The sequence below is a fragment of the Bombus vancouverensis genome, chromosome 13 (assembly GCF_051014615.1).
Source record: "Bombus vancouverensis nearcticus chromosome 13, iyBomVanc1_principal, whole genome shotgun sequence".
Classification (NCBI taxonomy): Eukaryota; Metazoa; Arthropoda; class Insecta; order Hymenoptera; family Apidae; genus Bombus; species Bombus vancouverensis.
In genome coordinates this window covers 2490058-2511683 of record NC_134923.1, presented here as the reverse complement: position 1 = coordinate 2511683, position 21626 = coordinate 2490058, and the positions used below count along the sequence as shown (strand labels likewise).

The 21626-nt window shown below is 38.6% G+C and overlaps 1 protein-coding gene across 4 annotated transcripts; it reads left to right on the top strand.

The window, feature by feature from the left end:
* The first annotated feature begins 1561 nt into the window (after positions 1 to 1561).
* Positions 1562 to 6626, top strand: LOC117162113 (protein spaetzle-like). 4 transcript variants are annotated; one of them, XM_076623794.1, is made up of 8 exons: positions 1562 to 1760; positions 2005 to 2118; positions 3169 to 3307; positions 3426 to 3607; positions 4212 to 4277; positions 4347 to 4450; positions 5422 to 5614; positions 6428 to 6626. In XM_076623794.1, the coding sequence occupies exons 2-8, from the start codon at positions 2065 to 2067 to the stop codon at positions 6470 to 6472; spliced, it is 783 nt and encodes a 260-aa protein (XP_076479909.1). In that variant the 5' UTR covers positions 1562 to 1760; positions 2005 to 2064; the 3' UTR covers positions 6473 to 6626. The 4 variants fall into 4 exon arrangements, with proteins under 4 accessions (XP_076479909.1, XP_076479907.1, XP_076479906.1 ...); XM_076623792.1 differs by having other exon boundaries at positions 1562 to 1898; XM_076623791.1 differs by having other exon boundaries at positions 1562 to 1932.
* Positions 6627 to 21626: the final 15000 nt, after the last annotated feature.

Genomic DNA, 21626 nt, shown 5'->3' with positions numbered 1-21626 from the left:
TACTTTATAAGAAAGGCCATAAGATCGGCCATATTTATGGTATTTCTCAACGCGAGAATTGATTGTAATTTCAACAAATAAATAAAAAAAAAAATATTTATGGTATTTCGGCGACTAGGGTTTCGCGGAATCCAATCCAGGCACCCTCAACTTGAAGGTAGAAGGGAGTAACACTCGATATAGTCACTGTAAGGTGGTAGATAGTGGCGACGATCACGAGATCCGCACTGTGATTGGTGCAGAATTGATCGAGAACCGGTAGTGCATCAGAGCAATAGAGCTTATGGAGGCCCAGGAATGCGCCGAGGGAATCGACAAAGAGAGAGAGAGAGAGAGAGAAAGATATTTTTCTGTCAGAACTGTGGCTATATGATCATATATCCATAACTATGCGACCAGATAAATTGTAATTTATTTGTTAAATTACTGAAAGTTATTAAAGGTTTTTTTGATCATTTGTTTAAATCTTTTTGTGTAACTAAAAAAATACATGACAATAATACTAAAATCAATAAATAAAATCAAGAATTATTATTACTGGCACGATATTATTATTGATATGGTAAAAACATCTACGATCTTAAGAAATAACACAATGAATATTTAAGAAATATTAAAACTGTTGAGAAGATTGAATTAAATACAGTACCTACATTTTATTAAATTTAAAAATAATTTATTTTACATTTATTTATTATGAAACAATATTAGTTTTCTCATTTTTCCCTTTACTTGGTTTTTTAGTGTTATTTATTGTTATAATCTTCCCAATATAAAAATATTTTATGTCAATATAATACTTAGCAATTCAAGTCTCCTTTGTAATTTGAAAATGTTTCCTATGACAATGTCTGGTCAAACATATTGAGTATATGTACATTTAATGCCAAAATAAATAGGTAGAAATGATTCTATTCCTCGAAACTGACATCTTAGATATGCCGAACGTAGAAAGAACAAATCAAAGAGGAAAAAGGTACTGAGAGTCGACGCGTTCAGGCTCTAAACGCTAAAGGCTCTAAAGCCGTTGAAGGCGATAAAGTGAGATTATTAATTCAAAATTCACAATTTTTTATTTTTAATTTGTCTATGATAATTAAATAAGTGATAATAAATATGAATAAATAAATATAATTCAAACTATATCGTGTTTGATTTTATTTTAACCAGAAATATCTCACAACTACGTTAGTAGAAGTTTAATTTAAAAAACGTCAAAAATAAAAATGTTTCACTTTTGAATTGGTATTTACATACATTGTCTTAGCGATATCTGGCGTTGGATCATATTACAGTAATCGACTGTGATGACCAGTCGAGCTCCATGATGCGTCGAGGGGAATCTCCTCCTAGTAGTGGGGATAACGACGATGCAATTATCCAGAGATTCTTTTTTGTCAATTATCGGAGGTTTCCGTATTTGATACGCTTTGTTATTTGATATATAGGAGGTATTATTATATATTATTAATATAATACTATAATATATAGAAGATATTATTGTGCGTCTTATCTTCACAAGAGAAAAACTCGGAGTGGGAGAGAGAAGGGCGCAGTTACGACAACATATCTACCTCCCTGTTGATTCTCCTGGTACTGATTTGCCTATGCTTGCCATATAAGCAAGCCCCTCCATTGGTATAAGCTCTATGATTGGATCTGATGCTTTTAGTACAGAGTACACTATAAACTTTGATAGCCAACAGTAATCAAAAAGCTGGACGTGATACTGGTTTCGTTGCTCAACACTCGATTATCAGGTATTGCTTACACTAGAGTCTGGTTGAGTGATTAGACAGAACAGAAATAACTTGTTACGGCGAGCACAAGTTCATTTTAGTGTCGTTAGCAGTTATCATCCGAACTTCCAGCCGTTGATTCGGCGGGTATCAAGTGCAGTGTGTATCATCATTGGACACGCAACATATATACGTATATCGAATAATAGAGAAAGTTGGTCGAACGAAATCAAACTCTCGTTAAAATTAAAGTATTGTATTTTAGGAAAAAAAAAGGAAGAAGAAATCATTTAGGAAAAAGAGAAAAGCTATCTGACAGTGTAAGATGAAGGAACATCAGACCATAGTTTTTGTATTTAATGTTGCAATTGTCTTGTTGGTAAGTAACATGAAAAAAAACCTTAATAAATTGGGGTTAGGTTACCAACTACTTACAATAACTTTATACAAAGTTATTAGTTAACATATATATGTGCTTTCATACCTTCGTTATACTTCTTAAGACAAATTTTTTTACAAAATCGCTCAAAAAGATGTTTTTATTATTAATAATTAATTTAAAAAAATAATTTTATGTTGGTTCTGAAAGGTTTAATTGAATGATATTTGTTTTAGATAAAAGAACTTACAAATTTTAATGTCCTCGACCATTTGAAAAAATGAATCTACAATGAATCTACAATGAATCTACAATGAATAATTAATAAAAAATAATGTTTTTCAAAGGCTAAAAGAATTGCATCCTGAAATTTACGAATCTCTCGCTCTGATAGTTTAGATTTGATCGTAGTAATACTTTTCGTGATAGCTTCTAATCTTTTGTTGTTGCATTCATTGAATCATTCTGGACTAGTGTCTATTATTAGTAGTGGAATAATGTCTCTCTGTTATTGACCAAATTTTTTAAGTTTGAAGAAAATACGAAAAAATCACTGTTAGCATGGATATATTTCTGTTCTAAACATTTCTTTGAGTTAGCTATTAAAAATTTTTTGACATTCGAACCAAATAATCGCAATAAGCCGACTGAATTGGATAGTTAGATTACAAAGCTGTTGATTGAAACAATATGTTGATTCGGCAAATTGCTTTTACGACTTGAACTAGCGACCGTCTCTGCAGTTTTAGCACGTAGAAGTTTTAAGAAATTTCAAAGTACAATTTGAATCATTCAATTTTTAAGTTTTAATGATTAATCAATATGAATGAAAATTTCTAAGGAATATTTTAATATTAATAATTGAGAAACAATAAACTATCCTTTTTTAAATTTTCTTTTGTCGCTGAAAATATTTAAAACTATGCATATAAATATAAACATAAGTATATTGTTTCTAAAAAAAGTGTTTCTAAAAAAAGGAAATCAGGTTTTCTGGGAATTCGTAGAGTCAGAAACATTACAAACTTAATGTATCTTATTTTTTGAAAGGTCTTCAACAGTGCTCACAGCGATTCTCGTCGATCGTATGAGGAACCCCGCGCTGCTCCATCAGGAAGTTGGAAGTGGCCTCTAAATCAAAACAATGCAATGGGAGAAACCAGATCTTTGACGAAGACGAACACAGCTAGTTTGTTTCTTAACAAAATTAAAGGCTTTTTCCTATTTTATTTTTAGTTAGGGAAGAACGTCAACACTTTATTTAACGTCTTCCCTTCTTTTTTCTTCCATGTGTTGAACAATATTAGAAAATGGTAACATCGCATTTCTTGATGATCATACCGCACCGATACAACCGAGGGTGGGATCAGTAATACCTTCTTGCAAAGGGCAAAGCTACTGTGAAGATGTTCCAAATTATCCTACGAATTTGGTGAAAGATATCATTGCCAAAAATCCACATCTTGTAAATTATACTTCTGTTGACATGGTTGGTATCCATTTTTGTAAAAGTATTTTCATTTTCTAATTGAAGATTATAGGAAAAAGACATGATAAGTACATATTTGTCGATTTTTTGATTTTAATGTCATCTTACAATAAAACAGGAAAATGTTATAATGATATAATTGGAAATGAAAATATGTTAATTTCAAAGATGTTAGTTATTTTTAAATAGCTGTTAGGTTGACGAAGCTGTATAGAAACCAAAAATATAACTATTATATCAAAACAAATAATGTTTCAACATTATGAGTAGAAATTAAAAAATCCTAATATTTTGCAAACTTTAAAATGGATTTAAAAAAAAGAAATACGTAAACCCACAAAAAATACAGAGAGAATTTTAATAATAGAAGATTGACTGATAATTAATTGAATTTTAAAGCTGCTTTGCTGTAAAATATAATAAATATGATTTATCATGTTCTTCAATTTTTTCCGATACTAATTTGTCTTTTTCTAACACTTTTATCTTATCTTTTTCTTAAATCCTATAAATTATTGTATTCTTTTATTTTTATAAATCTACATAATATCCGAAAATAATGGACATATTCTATTGTATTTTCCAAATTTGGTTTTACTTTCAGATAGATATGCTCAAACCCAGGCTAGGAGAAGATTCTATTGAGACAGAATCGTTCTGTGCATCATCTGTAAGTATAATTTAGTATTCGATTTCTATCTGTATCTTTCATAATGCAATAATTTCAATATAATGTCAGGAGCATGTCGTCCTTCCGAAAACGGCGGAAAATATGAACAACGAGTGGAAGTATATTCTTAACAACGAAGAATTGAAACAGGGAGTACGTATAGAAAAATGCATGTAGGTATATATTTTGTTGTCTAGATGAAAGAAATATTTCACTAACCCCTTTTCACTCTATTTCTTTCACGCCACAAAATGCTAACAGCTTTATGTAATAATATGTATTGCTACTACGTATATAGGAAGTAGAATATTATAACAGATTGAACGACATAGACAACAATAATGGGAATACATAATTACTGAAAATCTTATTTTTGTCAATTTCATTATTGAATACCCTAGATCAGTGGTCCTCAATCTGAGGTATGCGTATCCCCGAGGATAAAGACTTTAAGATTATGTTAGAATTTGATTGATTGCTTATTACAATTTCAATAATTTTATAAGATTAAACGTAGAAAAGATAATGTCTATACATGTTTTATTTTATTCTCACTATTATACTATAGCTATAGTTTTATCCATGTAACTATACTTTTCCAGGCAGTACGCGAAGGATAAAAGTATCTTGAACCAAGTCAAGGTATTTTTATCGATACAACAATGCAATTTCTATTAATGTGTTAAAGCTTCTCATGCAAAACATGCAGTCAGTCACGAATGTTAATACTTTCAGCACTAAAATTGTATAACAATTTAACCTAAGATGAAAAGAAAGTAAAAAGAATAAAAAATACAATGTCTGGAAAGAGTGCGTACACTTGTTATATTTGCATAAAATTATAAGTAAAATAGATTTAATATTATAATAATATTTTATAAGTTCACCGTAAACATTTGCATTCTTCTTAACATTAATAAAGTTCAAAGTTTTGCAATTTTTGATATAATTTCGTTCTATGATTTTTGTAAACTAAATGTATAATTACATCATTTTTTGGAAATATGTTAACTAAATTCGTAAAATTGATATAGGTTTCGATAGACTTTAGTTACTGGCTGGAACTTTCATTATAAAACAAATTGATAATTAGGGAAAACGCTTGCACTTTAAAAATGATCTTTAAACCATTTCCTTTTTATAGTAATGAAGGCCAACGCTGCAGCATAAAATATGGCATACCAATGGGTTACGAAACCACATGTAAACAAAAGTTCGTTTATAATCAACTCCTAGGCCTAGAGGACGATGGTTCGGTTGCCTACCAGCATTTTCGGTTTCCATCTAGTTGCTGTTGTCACGTCAAATTCATCGGCACTTCGATACGGATTGGTGGAGTAAGTGATTTTCACAATAAATCAACCAACACCAATTGATTTCATTAAGATCAATTAATCTTTACTTTTCATTGGAGAATGTTATAATTGGCAGGTAATTGTACGATAATATACACAACAATACACGACAGCTGCCATGTTAGATAAAAGATTGTGCGTATACAGGGTGGTTGGCAACTGGTGGTACAAGCGGAAAGGGGTGATTCTACGCGAAAAAAGAAGTCGAAAATATACAATAAAAATTTTTCGTTTGAGGCTTTGTTTTCGAGAAAATCGGCTTTGAATTTTCGCTCGGTACGCGTGCACTTTATCACGTCTCGTTATAACGGATCTTACTGTAGATCGTTGTCTCGATGGAAAAATTAAAAAAAAAAAAATTAAAAAAAAATTTTTATTCTATATTTTCGACTTCTTTTTTCGCGTAGAATCACCCCCTTTCGGCTTATACCACCAGCTACCAACCACCCTGTATATTAATAAAGTTTCTTAAAACGTTAAAAAGAAGAAAACAAATTGCAAAAATTTTTATTGAAAGTTACTTTTTTGCATTTTAAGCTTTTGTTTGAGTAACGAATTTTACAAGATAATATTAGATAACATATAACTGAACAACTATAATTTAATGTTTTTTAATTTCAACATAGACTAATTTTCAAAGGAGAGAATTATGTTCTTCTTTATTTTTTACTGTATAGTCTTTCTTATTACCTCGACATACTAGATGCTACATGTTAGAACATGAAATCAAATGGGATACTCTGTTATCGACATCTGAAGCATTACCAATACATAATTCGTTACTTATTGTTATAGAGATTCTCTTCTCCAGAGGACAATCCCAATAATCTGAAACATTAATATAAAAAGTAGCATGGATCTTAATCATCAGATATTTATTATACTTTGCCTTAAATGTTTTAATATAATTTATTCCCTATAATATGAAAAGTGACAGAAAATGTGAAACAATGACAACATGATAAAACAATAAAAAGCAACAGTTCTTCACAAATATGTCCTCAATCTTTTTATTTTCCAAAAACTGTATGAATATGTCACGTCCCGCGCTGCGCACGCGCCGTAACGTAGACTAAAACTACCAATAGCGCGAGTGAGCGTTCCAATTTGAAATTTAAATAAATTTTAACAATTTGTATAGAAACCAAATTCGAGCCTCACAACCCCCACGGAATAACCCGTCACATGGCGATGGATCTAAATATAAATAAGCGACATAGAAGAAGGAAATTCCTTAGTTCAGAGTAGTTAATTCCTCAGTTCTGTGTGATTAGTTCCTCAGTTCTTGGTGATTAATTCCTTGGTTCTTGGCGATCAGTTCCCCATTTCTTGGCAAGTAATTTCTTTGTTCATAGCGATTAGTTCTCAATTCCTTTAGCTCTTAATTTCTCAGTTCCTTTGCCTTTCAATTCTTTAGTTCCTTAGTTTTTCAGCTCTTAGTTCCTTAGTTTTTCAGCTCTTAGTTCCTTTAGCTCTTAGTTTTTTGCTCTTAGTTCTTAAGTTCTGTAGTCCTTTAGTTCTTTAGCTTTTAGTTCTTTGTTTCATTAGTTCCCAGTTCTTGTCAGTTTTGTTAATCAACGTATTTGTATTTGTCAATTTGTAAATTATTGAAAATCAATTAAATTAAAATCTTGTAATTAATAAGAGTGAAAACGTATCGCGAACGATTGTAACTTCGAGTATTCGAAATCTCAACGACAATTCTGTCAATACCCAATTAGAATTAGAATAAACATTTGTTGTGGAGAATATTTGTCTAATAATATAATAGGATTAAGCGAACATTCATTTTCACCAACTTTGATTCTCTCCCGTGCCAGTACTCCTGCGCGTAGCAGGTTAGCCGAAACGTGGAGTTTAATTGCCAATCGCATTAAACATCAGACAACGCATTTAATCTAAATTCAAAAATTAACGGCAACACAACCAAAACGAATCAAACAAAAACGTAACAAATAAATAAACCTTTTTAAAACATCAAATTTCCATTACATTTTGTATTCAATTTTTCCAAAACTGGAATAAGAATATACATAGTTAAACTCTTATAAGTCTACTTTTTTCGCTTATGGGTGAAGCAATTATAATTAATTGTATTTTTCACCTTGATGCAAAATTTACGAATTAATAACTGTTATAAAGAGATAGTATAGTAGCAACGCAATGTATACTAAATACTAATAATAGCAACTAATAAAACACAGTAGCACAGTATTATGCAGATAAAAGAATTTTGTGAAATATTCACAAGATGCGGGTCACTTTTGATTTCGACAATTTTTTGATATATTGTCAAGGTTATCACTCGGAATAGTGTTGTAAAAGTTTTAGTTAAGAGTCACCGTTTATTAAAATGTTATTATCAAAACAGGTTTATAATACAATTGCTGTTAATTGATGTAGGTTTGGGGTTGATAATTAATCGATTCACACAGATTCGATTTTTCTCTCAATATTTCTCCGCCTTGCACAACACGTCTTAACACTCAGGATAACTTAGTTTAGATTAATTTAGTTAGATTAACTTAGTCTATTAACATGTGGTCGACTTCTAAGACAAAAGAGCGTCGTTAGAAGTCGTTCTAACTTAGCTTGCAGTAACTAGCGATCATGCCAACTTATCTTTTCTCAACACTCCCCTTTGATCGTAGTGTCTACAAGCCCCATAGCTTTGGTAAAATATTGAGTCTTAACTCTATTTAACAGTAAGGAAATTCACACAGTTTCCCTTGCTGCTTCTTGCATCGCTACAAACTCCGCTTCGCATGTCGATTAAGCTATAATTGGTTATTTCTTGGATAACCAAGATATTGCACCACCAGCGAGTATGAAGACATACCCGCTCCTAGATTTCCTATCTACCGTACAGCCCGCAAAGTCTGAACAAAACACCTTCAAAGGTTGTCCTGTCCTTTGGTACACTAGCTTCAAGTTTTTGGTTTTTAGCAGGTACTTGAAAATCCACCTCACTGCTTTCCAATCGGGTACAGTCGGATTTGCGCATCTTTGGCTTAATTTCCCTATTGCACACGCGACATCAGCACGTTGTTCGTACAACTTATTATCGAAAGACTCACCATACTCACTGTCAAAACCGGCTTCACACTTCTTAGTTAGCGGCGTTGACACTCCAACCTCATGAGCAATGTCAAACAGATCCAGCATTTGACCTATCTGTACGGATTGATCAAATGCGACAGTGGCACTGTTTGGCTTACTCAGGTGGATGGATAGAAATTGAGTATCGGTACCCAGCATCCTAACATCTAATTTCTCCTTAATTCTGGTTTTGAACACTTCAATCCTATCCTTCGTTCCAAACACAAGAATGTCATCCACATACACAGCTACAATCAGATCTTTAGACGCATTCACATACATATACGGATCACTCATACATGGATTCAGACTCATACCTTTCAAAATACTATTAATGTACCTAAACCACATTCTGCCGGCTTGCTTCAGTCCATACAGGCTCTTTTTGAATTCGCACACATATTGAGTCCTGTCTTTTCCTGGAACTTTAAAAAATTCTGGTTGCTCCATGTATATATCCTTATCCAGCAGACTGTTGAGATATGCACACTCCACATCGATATGCTCGTAACCCCGCTCATTCTCTGCACACAGAGCAAGCAGAATTCTTAGAGTTCTGTGCTTTACTATTGGACTGAAGGTTTCTGAATAATCTACTCCAGGTCTCTGCCAGAATCCCCGAGCTACAAGTCTAGCCTTATATCTATCAAGGTCTCTCTTTATGCCAAGCACCCACTTACAGACTATAATATTTTTGTTCAAAGGTCTTTGCACAATGTCCCACACATCTTTATTTTTTAGATTGTCTAACTCCTTCATTATTGCATCAGTCCACTTTTGAGCATCTGGCCCCCTCAGTGCTTCGTACACATTCACAGATACACACATGCTTTAAGTTTTGCAAACGGTGGCAACATGAGCCCAACTATCACACGTCTTTGGCTTATGTAATCTTGCCGACCTCCTGGGCACAGTTGGTACACTCAAAACCTCCCCCCGATTATTCTCATTCGTTAAATTGTCCATGAAATAGTCAGTCTCCCCTTCATTGTTTTCGCCATCACTTTGAGTTTCAACGTCAGTCTAGTCAACTCCCCTTCCAAGTTCAAAATCTTCTACGTCCCATATCTATTCTGAGAATCTCCTTTTTATGTTACTCGTATCCATCTTAACACTCTTGTAGGGAAACACATTCCCCGCGAACCTGACATGACAAGATATTATTACTTTCGTGGTTTTTGGCAGGTAGATCCTATAACCCTTGACCTGTCGGTCGTAACCTACAAATATCCCTTCATCTGCCCTGCTATCAAATTTTCCTCCGCTTGGGTTTCTCAGGTACTAGACTCTGCGCCCAAATACTCTCAGTCTGTTGATCTCCCCGTGGAAGTCGCATCCCTTACTTTTCCATAATTCCAATGGGATCTTGTCTCCGATAGCAGCGGATGGGCATAGGTTCCTTATGTGACATGCAGTGTTCACAGCTTTTCTTCGATGCGATGCTTCTTTCTTCGAGTAGAAGATCGAATTTCACGACTCTCGCGGTTAGATCCTTATCGATCCTTGTTGCTCTGATGTACGTCGCGTAATTTGGATCCGCCACGAGGCCGGCCAAAAGGAAACATGCCATAACGTGGTCCTCAATTCTTATACCTACACTGGACAACTTATCATACAGGTTCTGGATCCTTCCGCAGTACGCGGAGATATCCATGCTGGGGGTCTTCTCAATAGTTCCCAGTTCCCGCATGCATAAAACAATGTCCATCGACGTAGACCTCCCATGGACGTCTTCCAGTGCTTTCCAGCATTCCTTCACTGTTTTCAAGGTTCTGATATTCCCGAGATACTCGGGACGAACATGCTGGAAAATGTAAGCACGTGTTTTGTTGTCCATTTTCATGCAGTCTGGTCTCAACCTTTCTGCTGCCGTAAATCCTGGCTCTACTGTATCCCAACAGCCCAGGAAAACCAGCGAGGCTTCCGTCATCGTCTTCCAATATTCATAATTGCCCTTTCTCAGAATTGGATTCATATCTTTGTCCACATCACCCATTCCGTTGTCACAGGGTAAATTTGACTCCGATAAGATAGTTAATCCTAATTGTTTTATCATGAGTCACCGCCAGGGTAACATCCAGTCACTCCAAACATGACCAAAGTCCAGAGTAACATCCAAACATGATACGACCAAAGTCTTTCTCCCACTCCAATCACTAAACTCATATAAATACTCCTCTCAAAATCACCCGAGTAGTCTGCAGTCTGCAATACTCAAAACCTACCCAAAACCTTATCGTTGTGAACCTCGAATATAATAAAAATTTTATTGTATAAGTGTGTAAAAATAAAGAGCTCGATCTCCTGTTTTGAGATCGACACTTTGTAATAATTTGATAAATTATTACGCTACATTTTGGCGATCCTGCCAGGATCCATTCGGTTCAGTGAAAACGAAATTACGATTTCGGTGTATGCGCATCATTGAAGATCGAAGGATCAGCGGACTACGAATTTTTGTTACTACGAAGCCCTGCAGCAACTTTCAACGTTCCACTACGGTGAAACTAGACGAGAGGACTCGTCTCAGGACTCAGGATTCGGGATCTAGAACCAACCAGAGAGGAAACACCCCAGAGGCTCCTCAACGACCATAGCTACTACGGTAAGCTGGAAATCTGGATTCATTTTTACGTTACTGTTCCTCAACCATTTCGAGTTCAATTAACAACGATAGTTCAAATTCAATAAACTCCATTAAAATCATGTCCACACCTCGAAAAGAAAAAAACCGAAGCCATTAACATCGCTTCTGCACCCGGAGCTATGGATATGTTGACTCGTACCATACTCGACGCTATGCAGAAACAAAACGAGCGAATCGAACTTCTTGCGCAATGTATAAAAGGAACAAAACAAATGGCCGATAGTGAAAACAAAAAACGTGCAGCAGAGATAGAACTATTAGGAAAAAATATCTCGAAAATGAATTTAGGACATGACGCTACTACTGAATTAGGCTCTTTTATTACCATGGACGAACCTAGTACCGCGAGAAACAGACCTCCTCCACCGATTCGACCAGAAGCTAACGATCACCTTCCCGGTGAAGACCGTTTATCGCAATTTACTTCTCCGAGCTTACGAGCCAGAGACGCGGTAGTGTGTATTCCACAGCTAAATGGAGAAGACGATATCGGAGTAGCAGAGTTCATACGCGAAGTGCATGAAGTACGAGCCATGTGTAGCGAACAATCAATCATACTCTAAATGATTAAGATCGATAAAATTACAGGTAAAGCCGCAATGGCCATCCGCAATATACGGATTAGTGAATACGTACAACTGCACGATGCCCTACGACGAAACGTAGCCACCCGAGCCTCCGTTCGGGAACAACTAGATCAGCTACGCGAAATAACACAGCACTACAACGAAGATGTTTAAAGTTATATCATCAGGTTCCGCAGAGCGTTCAATAAGCTACAGTATAGTATAATAAACGAATATTCGGACGAAATTACTAGACGAGCAATGAACGATAGAATGCCGAGAGACTTCGTAACCGATTTCATTCGAGGCCTAAAAACCGAAATAGGACAAGTATTACTCGCCAGCCCACCATACAATATCATCGAAGCTGAAAAGAAAGCCACCGACATTGAGCGATACTTCAGAGAAGATCGAAATCGACGACCAAGACCAATGGAACGACCATCGACCAATAATCCCAACCCAATCATTAAAAAACCAACTCCAATACCTAATCCAATGCCAAGAACCTTCCGGCAAGACGAACGAATGCCATGCTTCAACTGTAATCAAATCGGACATGCCTCCAGTTAATGTAGAAATTTTCGATCACCCGGCCAATATCCGAGACCACCAGGAGTCCACAGTATAGAGACACGCAAGGAGGAAATGGAGGAACCAATAGATCAGACCTACGAATTAACGCCACAACAGGAAGACTACCCACAGTGTTTCTACGATCCAATGGACGACAACATAAATTCCTCGTCGACAGCGGAGCAGGAATTAACATATTCAAGAGAAGATGTGTGTTACAACCCAAGAAAGTAAAAGAACAAAAATTCTCAATGGGATACTCTAGATTTACTACTAATGTACACGCCTTTGTGAAATTATTCGGTAAAACTCTAGAATTCTTTGTAGTAGATGACAACTTTCCAATCATAGAGTACGACATACTCGGTTTACCAGCTCTATCTAAATTCAAATTTCAACTCTCGAACCAAGAACTAAAGCTTGACGGCAGTATTCTTTTACTGCAACAGGAAAACAATGTACCCCCGAAGCAAGCAGTGTCAAAGACAGTTTACTTGGAAGGAAAACCGACAACGGTATGCTTTATCAATGGCGGTGAGTGCCCAGCCAAAATAACCAGTCTTATCGAAAACTCAAATACATATGATCAAGTCTCCACATTTAAAGATTTAGTATGTCGTTTTTAGATTTCAGACTCTCGCATATAGAGAAAACTCTCTGCGAACCAATCGAAAAGATATTGCTGTTTTATCTCGACGTATTCAATTTAGAGACCGACTTTTTACCTTGCACTAACCTTACTAAGCACATAATAATGTTAAAACAGAACAAAGTCATTAACACAAAATCCTATCGACCACCCGAATGCCACAAAGAGGAAATTAAACGACAAATTGACAAAATACTACAAAAGAACATCATAGAACCATCTGATTCCCCTTACAATTCGCCAGTCTGCGTAGTACCGAAAAAGGCAGACGCCTCAGGGAAACAGAAATGGCGAATCGTAATAGACTTCAGAAAAATAAACGAGCTAACTGACCAAGACGTATACCCATTACCCGACATAGACAACATATTATCCCAACTAGGCAATGCAAAATTCTTCTCAGCCCTCGATTTATCCTCCGGATTCCACCAAATCCCAATGGACACAGACTCTAAGAAATACACAGCATTCTCCACACCACGAGGGCACTACCATTACAATAGAATGCCATTCGGTTTAAAGAATGCACCTGCAACGTTCCAACGCATGATGGATATCGCGCTAAGAGGACTTATAAATAAACATTGCTTTGTGTATTTAGACGATATTATAATATTCCGACAGTCGATTGAAGAGCACAATAGCAACCTCGCGATAATATTGCAACACTTACGCGAACTCGGATTCAAAATACAGCCGGATAAATGTGAATTCCTTAGGTGTAAAGCCAAATCCCAAAAAATTAGAAGCCGTTAGCAATTTCAAACAGCCACGTAATCCCACAGACATCAAATCTTACTTAGGACTAGCAGGTTATTACCGCAAGTTCATCAGAAATTTTTCCAAAATCGTGAAACCATTGACCGAACTTACAAAAAAGGAGACACCATTTCATTGGACAGATAAAACCCAGGAAGCATTCCAGACATTAAAAGACAAACTCTGTTCATCACCCGTATTAAAATTCCCAGATTTTGCAAAACAATTCACATTAACGACTGACGTCAGTAACGAAGGTATAGGTGCGATCTTATCACAGGACGGACATCCATGTTGTTATATCTCGCGAACTCTAAATCCACCGGAACGAAATTATTCCACTACAGAAAAAGAACTTTTAGCAATAGTATGGGCCGTGAAACGCCTCCGACAATATCTATTAGCTACAGAACTGCAAAGACCCCTCATCACGCTTGATGAGATGGCAATTAAAATTAGAAGAATATGAATACGACATAGAATATACGAAAGGAAATGATAATACTGCAGCCGACGCACTATCTAGAATACATGTTCTGACCAGACGACGCGAAAATTTGAACATAGAACTCGATAAAAAGTATCACGATTGGGAAAAATCTACCGACGCGTTACCCAAAATTCTCAAAATGACTCCGAACCGTAAATCTTTCTATCAATTATCCAAAACAGAGCTAGGAAATTACGACAGAATCGAATGGTTAACTAAATTAAACGAAATTATTCATACAAACCAGAAGATAGGTATAGGCGACGACAGTTTCACACAGACCGAGAAGAACGCGATCAAACGAATTTTATTATTCCTGAAGGACACACCCCTCGAACCAAACGATAAAATTGCTATGGACTTATTAGACCCATTGAAAAAGACGAAGAAGGGCAATCAGTACATTCTATCCATACATGACGAACTGACCAAATACTTAATACTCGTACCATTAAAGACCCAGCAAACGGAAACAATTTGGAACGCACTCTTGAATCATTACATTTACATCTTTTCCGCTCAAAAAAAAAAAAAAAAAAAAAATATTAACTGACCGCGGACAGAATTTTATATCTAGTTTGATGCAACAGTACGAAGACGCGTTCAAAATCAAACATATCAAAACGACATCCTTCCACTCACAAAGTAACGGATCTTTAGAACGAACACACGCAGTAGTAACAGACATGTTAAAATCGATACAGCGAAATTCGGATGAGGAATGGGACGATCAACTTAACTTTGTATGCCTTGCATATAATACAATGATACACGACTCCACTGGTTACACGCCATTCGAATTTACATTCGGACACCCAGCCAATCTTCCCTCTACAATATCCAAGAATCCCCAACGCACATACGCAGACGAAGTCACGTTCCGCAAAAAAGAATGGGACTCTAGACTCCGACACGCTCGCGAAACATTGATCAAGAGTAAACAGCGATAAGAGCGCGGCCAAAGACGTAAAATTATAAAACTTCAATCAGTTTTTAAAGAAGGAGACTCCGTTTTAATACATAACGATCATAAAAGGCATAAACTTGATGTGGAATGGTTAGGACCATACACGATTGATAAAGTATGTACTCCATACTATCTGATTCAAGACAAAAGATACACGGTAATCGTTTAAAACCTTACTTTCCAGGTCGACGCTCCTCTTTGCCGGAATAATATCCGCGCAAATAAATATTACACCATTAGAAGAAAACCCTGTATTCGTAGAAAACATAGGAGAAGGATATTTTACGGCGATACTGCCAATGTTATAGTAGGATTTGACACTAGCAACATATGCGAGCAGATAAGCACAATAGAATCATATAAATTAACAATAGACTCACGTGCAATCAGCAAAGAATACGCTGACGAGTTAGACAGATTACAAAATCGTATCAATAACCTAAAACAACTCGCAAAACACTTGAAAGCGTTAACACATACCCGAAGCACACGAGGTTTATTCAACATCATAGATTCCGTATCGAAAAGTCTGTTCGGAACTCTCGACGATGACGATCTTACGCTCATAAACGTGAATATGGACAAACTATTCGATGACAATAATAAAATCAAGACCATAATAGCTAATCAAACAGCACTTATTAGAAAAATTGTAAACTCAGAGAGCCTAAACCACTTAGAGAAATCATATAGCGATATATTATAGCAACAACAGCAGGCAAATATCGATAGATTTATGCTTAAGATGATCATGAAACTCGACACCGCGATGCAAACTTTACACTTCCAATTAGATGAACGTCTACGTCATGATATTAGGCAAACAAGGAATAATTAGTCCACAAATACTCGACCCCGATGAATTTATAGAAAATTACGCCAAGGCAATAGGTAGCCAGATGTACAACACCGCGATCTCTGCCAAAACCGAATATTTTCAATTCATACTCGACATCAGTGATCTTAAAATCTTCACAATAGATGACAAAATATTTTTCAAAATTATAATACCTTTAGTCTCTAACACAGAATGGAACATATTACAGGTATATCCTATCCCTGTAAGTAAGAGAAATGGAGTATTTTTGGCTCCAGTAGTCGAATATCAGATATATTTAACCTCAGGTCTTTCATTTATAAACGCTGATATCGAGTATTTCAACAAACTTTGTAAGAATCGAGCCGGAACCACTATATGCAAACAAACACTACCAATCCATGACAGAAATTCAAGAACCGATTGTAGCAGCGAAATAATAAATTTCAAACCACACATTGAACATTGTCAAATAACTGTACTTAAGATTGAAGACATTAGCTTTATACCGCTCAAAACTAGCAACTGTTACATTGCGATACCAGCAAATCCGATAGAAATAGACACAATTTGCCAAACGAAACATACCTTACAAAAACTTGACAAGCCTTCCATCATAAGAGCTAACACTTCTTGCGATATATTGTACAAAGACGAACACATGCGTATAGGCGAAACAAAAAACGAAGTCGTATACGAAATCAAAACAAAAACCCTAGCGCTCAAAACAAACGATAGTTTCACTCATCTATTAGATAAACTCGAGCGAGCACCGAAAATAATAGATAATTTACAAGGCTATAAAACAACGATCGATAAAATAGGCGACGAGATAGAAACTCTTAATTTCGAACACAGAATTAAAAATATACAGTATTGGGGACTAACCACGCTCCAGATATTAGGGTACATAGCATTAGGCATACTAGGTATATATGGATTAAACAAAATAGGGGTATTCAAATGCATCAGGAAATGTATACCGAACAAATTATGTATCAATATATTTTGCTGCCGAAATGAAATCGTAATCAACAGCCACAATGCGACAGCCCCACCAGTACCACGCACCCTGGCCTCGACACCCAACATTTATATTCCAACCAACACATACCACCTAGAGGAAGAGGAGGAATCAGCTGCAATTTTCAAGCAACGTCAAGTCCGATTCCACAAAAGTCTTTTGAAGAAAACTTGGGGGACCAAGTTCAATCTAAGAGGGGGGGAATGTCACAGGTGAAGTTCGAGCAGCCATATAATAAAATAAAATTCCGAGCGCCTTATCACGTGTGACCGTCCGGTCAGCATCCGTTCTCAGCCGCCTGGGTGGCATTCGGTCACTCTAGCCGTTCTCCGAAATATATGATAAGTACGAGCAAAGCCTTCTCCCACTCCAACGAATAAAAGAATATAAACGCTCCCTTCAAAATCATCCAGTCAGTCTGAAAAAATTCTCAACTAGCCCAAGTATCAAAAGTGTATCATCGCGAACCGAAAATAATACTGTACAAATTGAGTAAAAATAAAAGAACTCGATCTCCTGTTCGGAAATTGACAAGTTTCTTGTCTTTATCTTAATTTTACGCTACAACAGCGTCGGTCGTAGACCGCCCTCTCCGGAAACCGAACTGGCCGTCGTGCAGTCCGGGAACACTCCGGGACAAATGCGTCTCCAGGCTGGCAACCATCTCTCTCTCCAGCAGCTTGCCAGCCTCGTCTAAAGGGCACACCGGCCGAAAGGCGAAAGGCGAGTCCGGAGAGCACCTCGGCTTTGGCAGCAGGACCATCCGCCCCTCTTTCCACGAAGTGAGGAATTCACCCCGAAACAGGCATCCGACGAATAGACGCATTAGTCTCGGGGCCTTAGTATGCGCGTCACCCCACACAGTGCGATGCGGGCAGCCCCAGGTCCGAGCACACCGGACACTTAGGTACTCGCGCCGAACAGCCTCTGGCGCGATATCCTTCCGCCCCGCACCGGTAACAGCGCTCCGACCGGTCGGCCGTCGATGTGCAGTCCCAGCGCACATGACCCGACTCCATGCACCTGAAGCATTGGAGTCGACGCGCAGGGAGAAGGGAAACCCTTGCCGCTGACCAGTCTATGTTAATCCTACCTCCTGGTCGGACGTTTCTTCCTCTGCTGATTTTCCTGGTCGCTGTCAGCGGGCAGCGTAGCCATACCGACCCGAGGCCCCGAGGAGCGGAGCGTATGACACCCACGTTGACCTCATCAGCATGGCAGCCCCCGGCCTCAGCAACGGCGGCTGCCACCTCCTCCGGAGTGACCGAGTCCTCCAGTCGGGTCACTCTTAGCTCGGCCGTCCTTCGCGGCACGGTTACCTTGGCGGGCAAGTCCTTCAGCGTGGCCGCCATCCGCTTGGCTAGTCGCGATGCTTTGCTCCCAGCGTCCTGGCCTGGGATCTCGAACAGCAGCGCCCGCCTGATTGCCCTCCTGGGTCTTAACTCTGTGATGTTGAGTTCGGAGAGCTTGACTTCCCTCTTCACCACCGACATCGCATCCCTGTACGTGAAGCCGGAGCCGTCCCTCACGGTGAGCGATACCGCAGCACACCGTGCGGGTGGGGGGAGGCCCGGCACTTTCTTGCCGCGCACGTCTCGCCCACTAGCGTTACATCTCTTTTCTGCCCTGATAGCTCCGGATCCATTGCCGCTGCCGCTCCTCGCGTGGACGCACCGGAGGCCGAGCGGCCACTTCCGCGAAGGTAACAATCCATCATTACAGTACAAGCTAGCAGTAACTTCCAGTTGTCAGCAGTATATGTACCGCCGCGATACAAAATGACATCATAGATGTGGAAAGAGAACACTTAGGTGACAAATATATCGCAGCGGGAGACTACAATGCAAAGCACACGCTACGGGGATCAAGAATTACTACACCACGAGGTAGAACCCTGGAAAAATACATTAGAAACAATAACGTCAATATATTATCCACAGGAAGACCGACATACTAGCCGACAGACCTAAGCAAAGTTCCTGACCTACTCGACTTTGCAGTTACAAAGGGAGTAAACGCAAATAAACTAAAAATAACACCCAGCCTCGAGCTTAGCCCCGATCCTACACCCATAATAATTGCATACAGAAACAAACCAATACTTTATAGCAATCCAGAGACACTATGCAACTAAACCATCAAATGACAAATTTTAAAGAAATAATCGTGAGCAAAATCAACTGCAACATCCCATTGAAAACACCCGAACACATCGAACAGGCAAGTATTCTTATCTTTGGTCTCGGGTGCATTCCTGAGCGTATATTTAGCGCTATACAGTACCCGGGCTCTCCATAGGGCCATAGGGGTTGGGGTTACGCCCAACCAGCGCGCAGGGCACCCAGTGCCTTGCTACCTTGATTAGGTAAGTCCGGAGAGGCTGTCGCTCGTCTCAGATCGAACGGGGCGCTTTCTGAGCCCTTCCGTCTTTCCAGGACGGTTCCGGAACAGTTGGGACGCTACTTACCCACCGAAGGCCATTCGGGGCGAGCCAAGACCCCTTAAATCGGCCATCTTACCAGCATCTTGGCCATCAATCGCTGCTACCACGAGTCCAAACTCATAATTGGTCGAGCAGAGCTCCGGGCTTTCATTCGACCCCCGTGGTAACATCCTAAGTCATTGGTGGGACTATAGTGTGGATGTACGGCCACGTTACTGCCGGCCGACGACCTGCTAACTGTGCTCGGCAGTTCCAGATGGGACTCACGTAAGCGAGGGCCTCAAGGTACGAAGTACCCGGGAACTTATTCCGACGGTCCCATCCTTGGCATCAGGATCGTGGGTGCGCTACTACCCAAGGCCACGCAGAGAGAGAGTGTAACCGTACTTAACCGCCTTGCATTCCCGGCGACCTTCCCTGCAGTGTTCATAGAAGACTCACGTAAGCGGGACGCGTGTCCCGACGGTCCTCCCTGGCGGCGGTAACGTAGGTTTGCCAGCCACCATAGACTTAGATAAGCAAATCCTCCCCGAGGGACTTAATTGGAGGCAGAATTCTGGACCAAAAACTGATAATCCTGCGAGCTCTGCATTTCACGCTTTCTCAGGCTTCAAGTAGACTGCTTCGGGTGACCCGCAGCCGACAATTCAAATTATACCTCTCACGTTGTGCATGATAACGAATTCGAAACACCGGTACTAATAATGTGCTTCTATTTCTCTAATCATCTCTTTGGGTAGATGATACATTTACACGGTACATGTGAATGTGTGTGTAAGCGTTAGGGGGCGTCCAGGTCTTAGTTGAGACAAAAGACTGTTGCCAGATGTTAGAAGAATCTGGAGGGGTCGGTTGAGAACAAGCGTGCATGCAAGAAGGTTATCGAGGTCTTCAGAGTGTAATATATATGTATAGCTGTTGTATGCGAAATAAAGTAAACTATTTGTATTTCCGAATCCTTTCTTTACCTTAACAATAGTATCTCTGTTGCCTCTATATTGTTCAGAGAAATGCCGCCATCGTTCTTGATGTTTGAGACATCCTAAGCTTATAGGAAATCCACCATGTGCAATGATACTGCATCCGAACATCTCAACAATCGGCTCGAGTTTCACAGAGATCGAAGCGCTTTGCAGACAGAAGCCGTTCTAACCATGTAGTCGAATAGTGCGGCTTGTTTCATACCTTGACGGCAATGGAATCCTGCAAGTGGGTGGCTGCTTGAAACACTGCTAAGCCAAGACGGATAACATCTGATCATTCATTCGATCGGTCAAGCATCATTATCAAGACTGCATTTCACGCAAGAGCTTAAATGACACTGGGATCCTTCCGACAACGATGTTAGGATCCTCAAGGGCAACAGAAAGTGAAGCAGAGCAGTGAAGGCGGCAATGCAATTTATTCTTATTACAGCACTCGCGTCATCCATATTAAGACAGCTTGCAGTTACTCAACCGATGCCTTCCTCGTTGCGCTCAGACGGTTCACATGACAACGGGAATTCTGTAGGACGTTCATAACCGACTGCGGAACTAACTTCGTCAGCTCGGATGCGGAGTTTTCGGCATCTTTCAAACAGAGTTCGATCCTCGCGCCCGAACTGGCAATCTTCGGCACAAGGTGAAAATTCATCCAATCAGGAGCGCTTCTGTGGAGAATTTGTCGAGGATAGATAATGTGAAATAACGAGAGCGAGAAATTTCTGTCGCAACCCGTCAAATATATTTAGAATAAATAAATAAATAAATTAATGTAGAACCGTATACGCGAGTCGTTAATACAAAGTATAAATCGCGGAATAAGATAGCGGAATAAATACTCGTCGCGTAACTGGACGTTATACTCGCGTTATACTCGTGAGATACTCGGAGATACTTTGTAGATATTCTACGATACTGTTCGATATTCTGTCGATCGCGATCGCCTTCGTTTATTTATACTGGCTGGGGGAGAG

Bases quoted from the DNA above. Each gene is read 5' to 3' on its own strand.
- LOC117162113 (XM_076623794.1), top strand. From the start codon at position 2,065: ATGAAGGAACATCAGACCATAGTTTTTGTATTTAATGTTGCAATTGTC. The intron at 3,308-3,425 runs GTTTGTTTCTTA...GAACAATATTAG, and splicing joins GACGAAGACGAACACAGCTA to AAAATGGTAACATCGCATTT. The intron at 3,608-4,211 runs GTTGGTATCCAT...TTTTACTTTCAG, and splicing joins ATTATACTTCTGTTGACATG to ATAGATATGCTCAAACCCAG.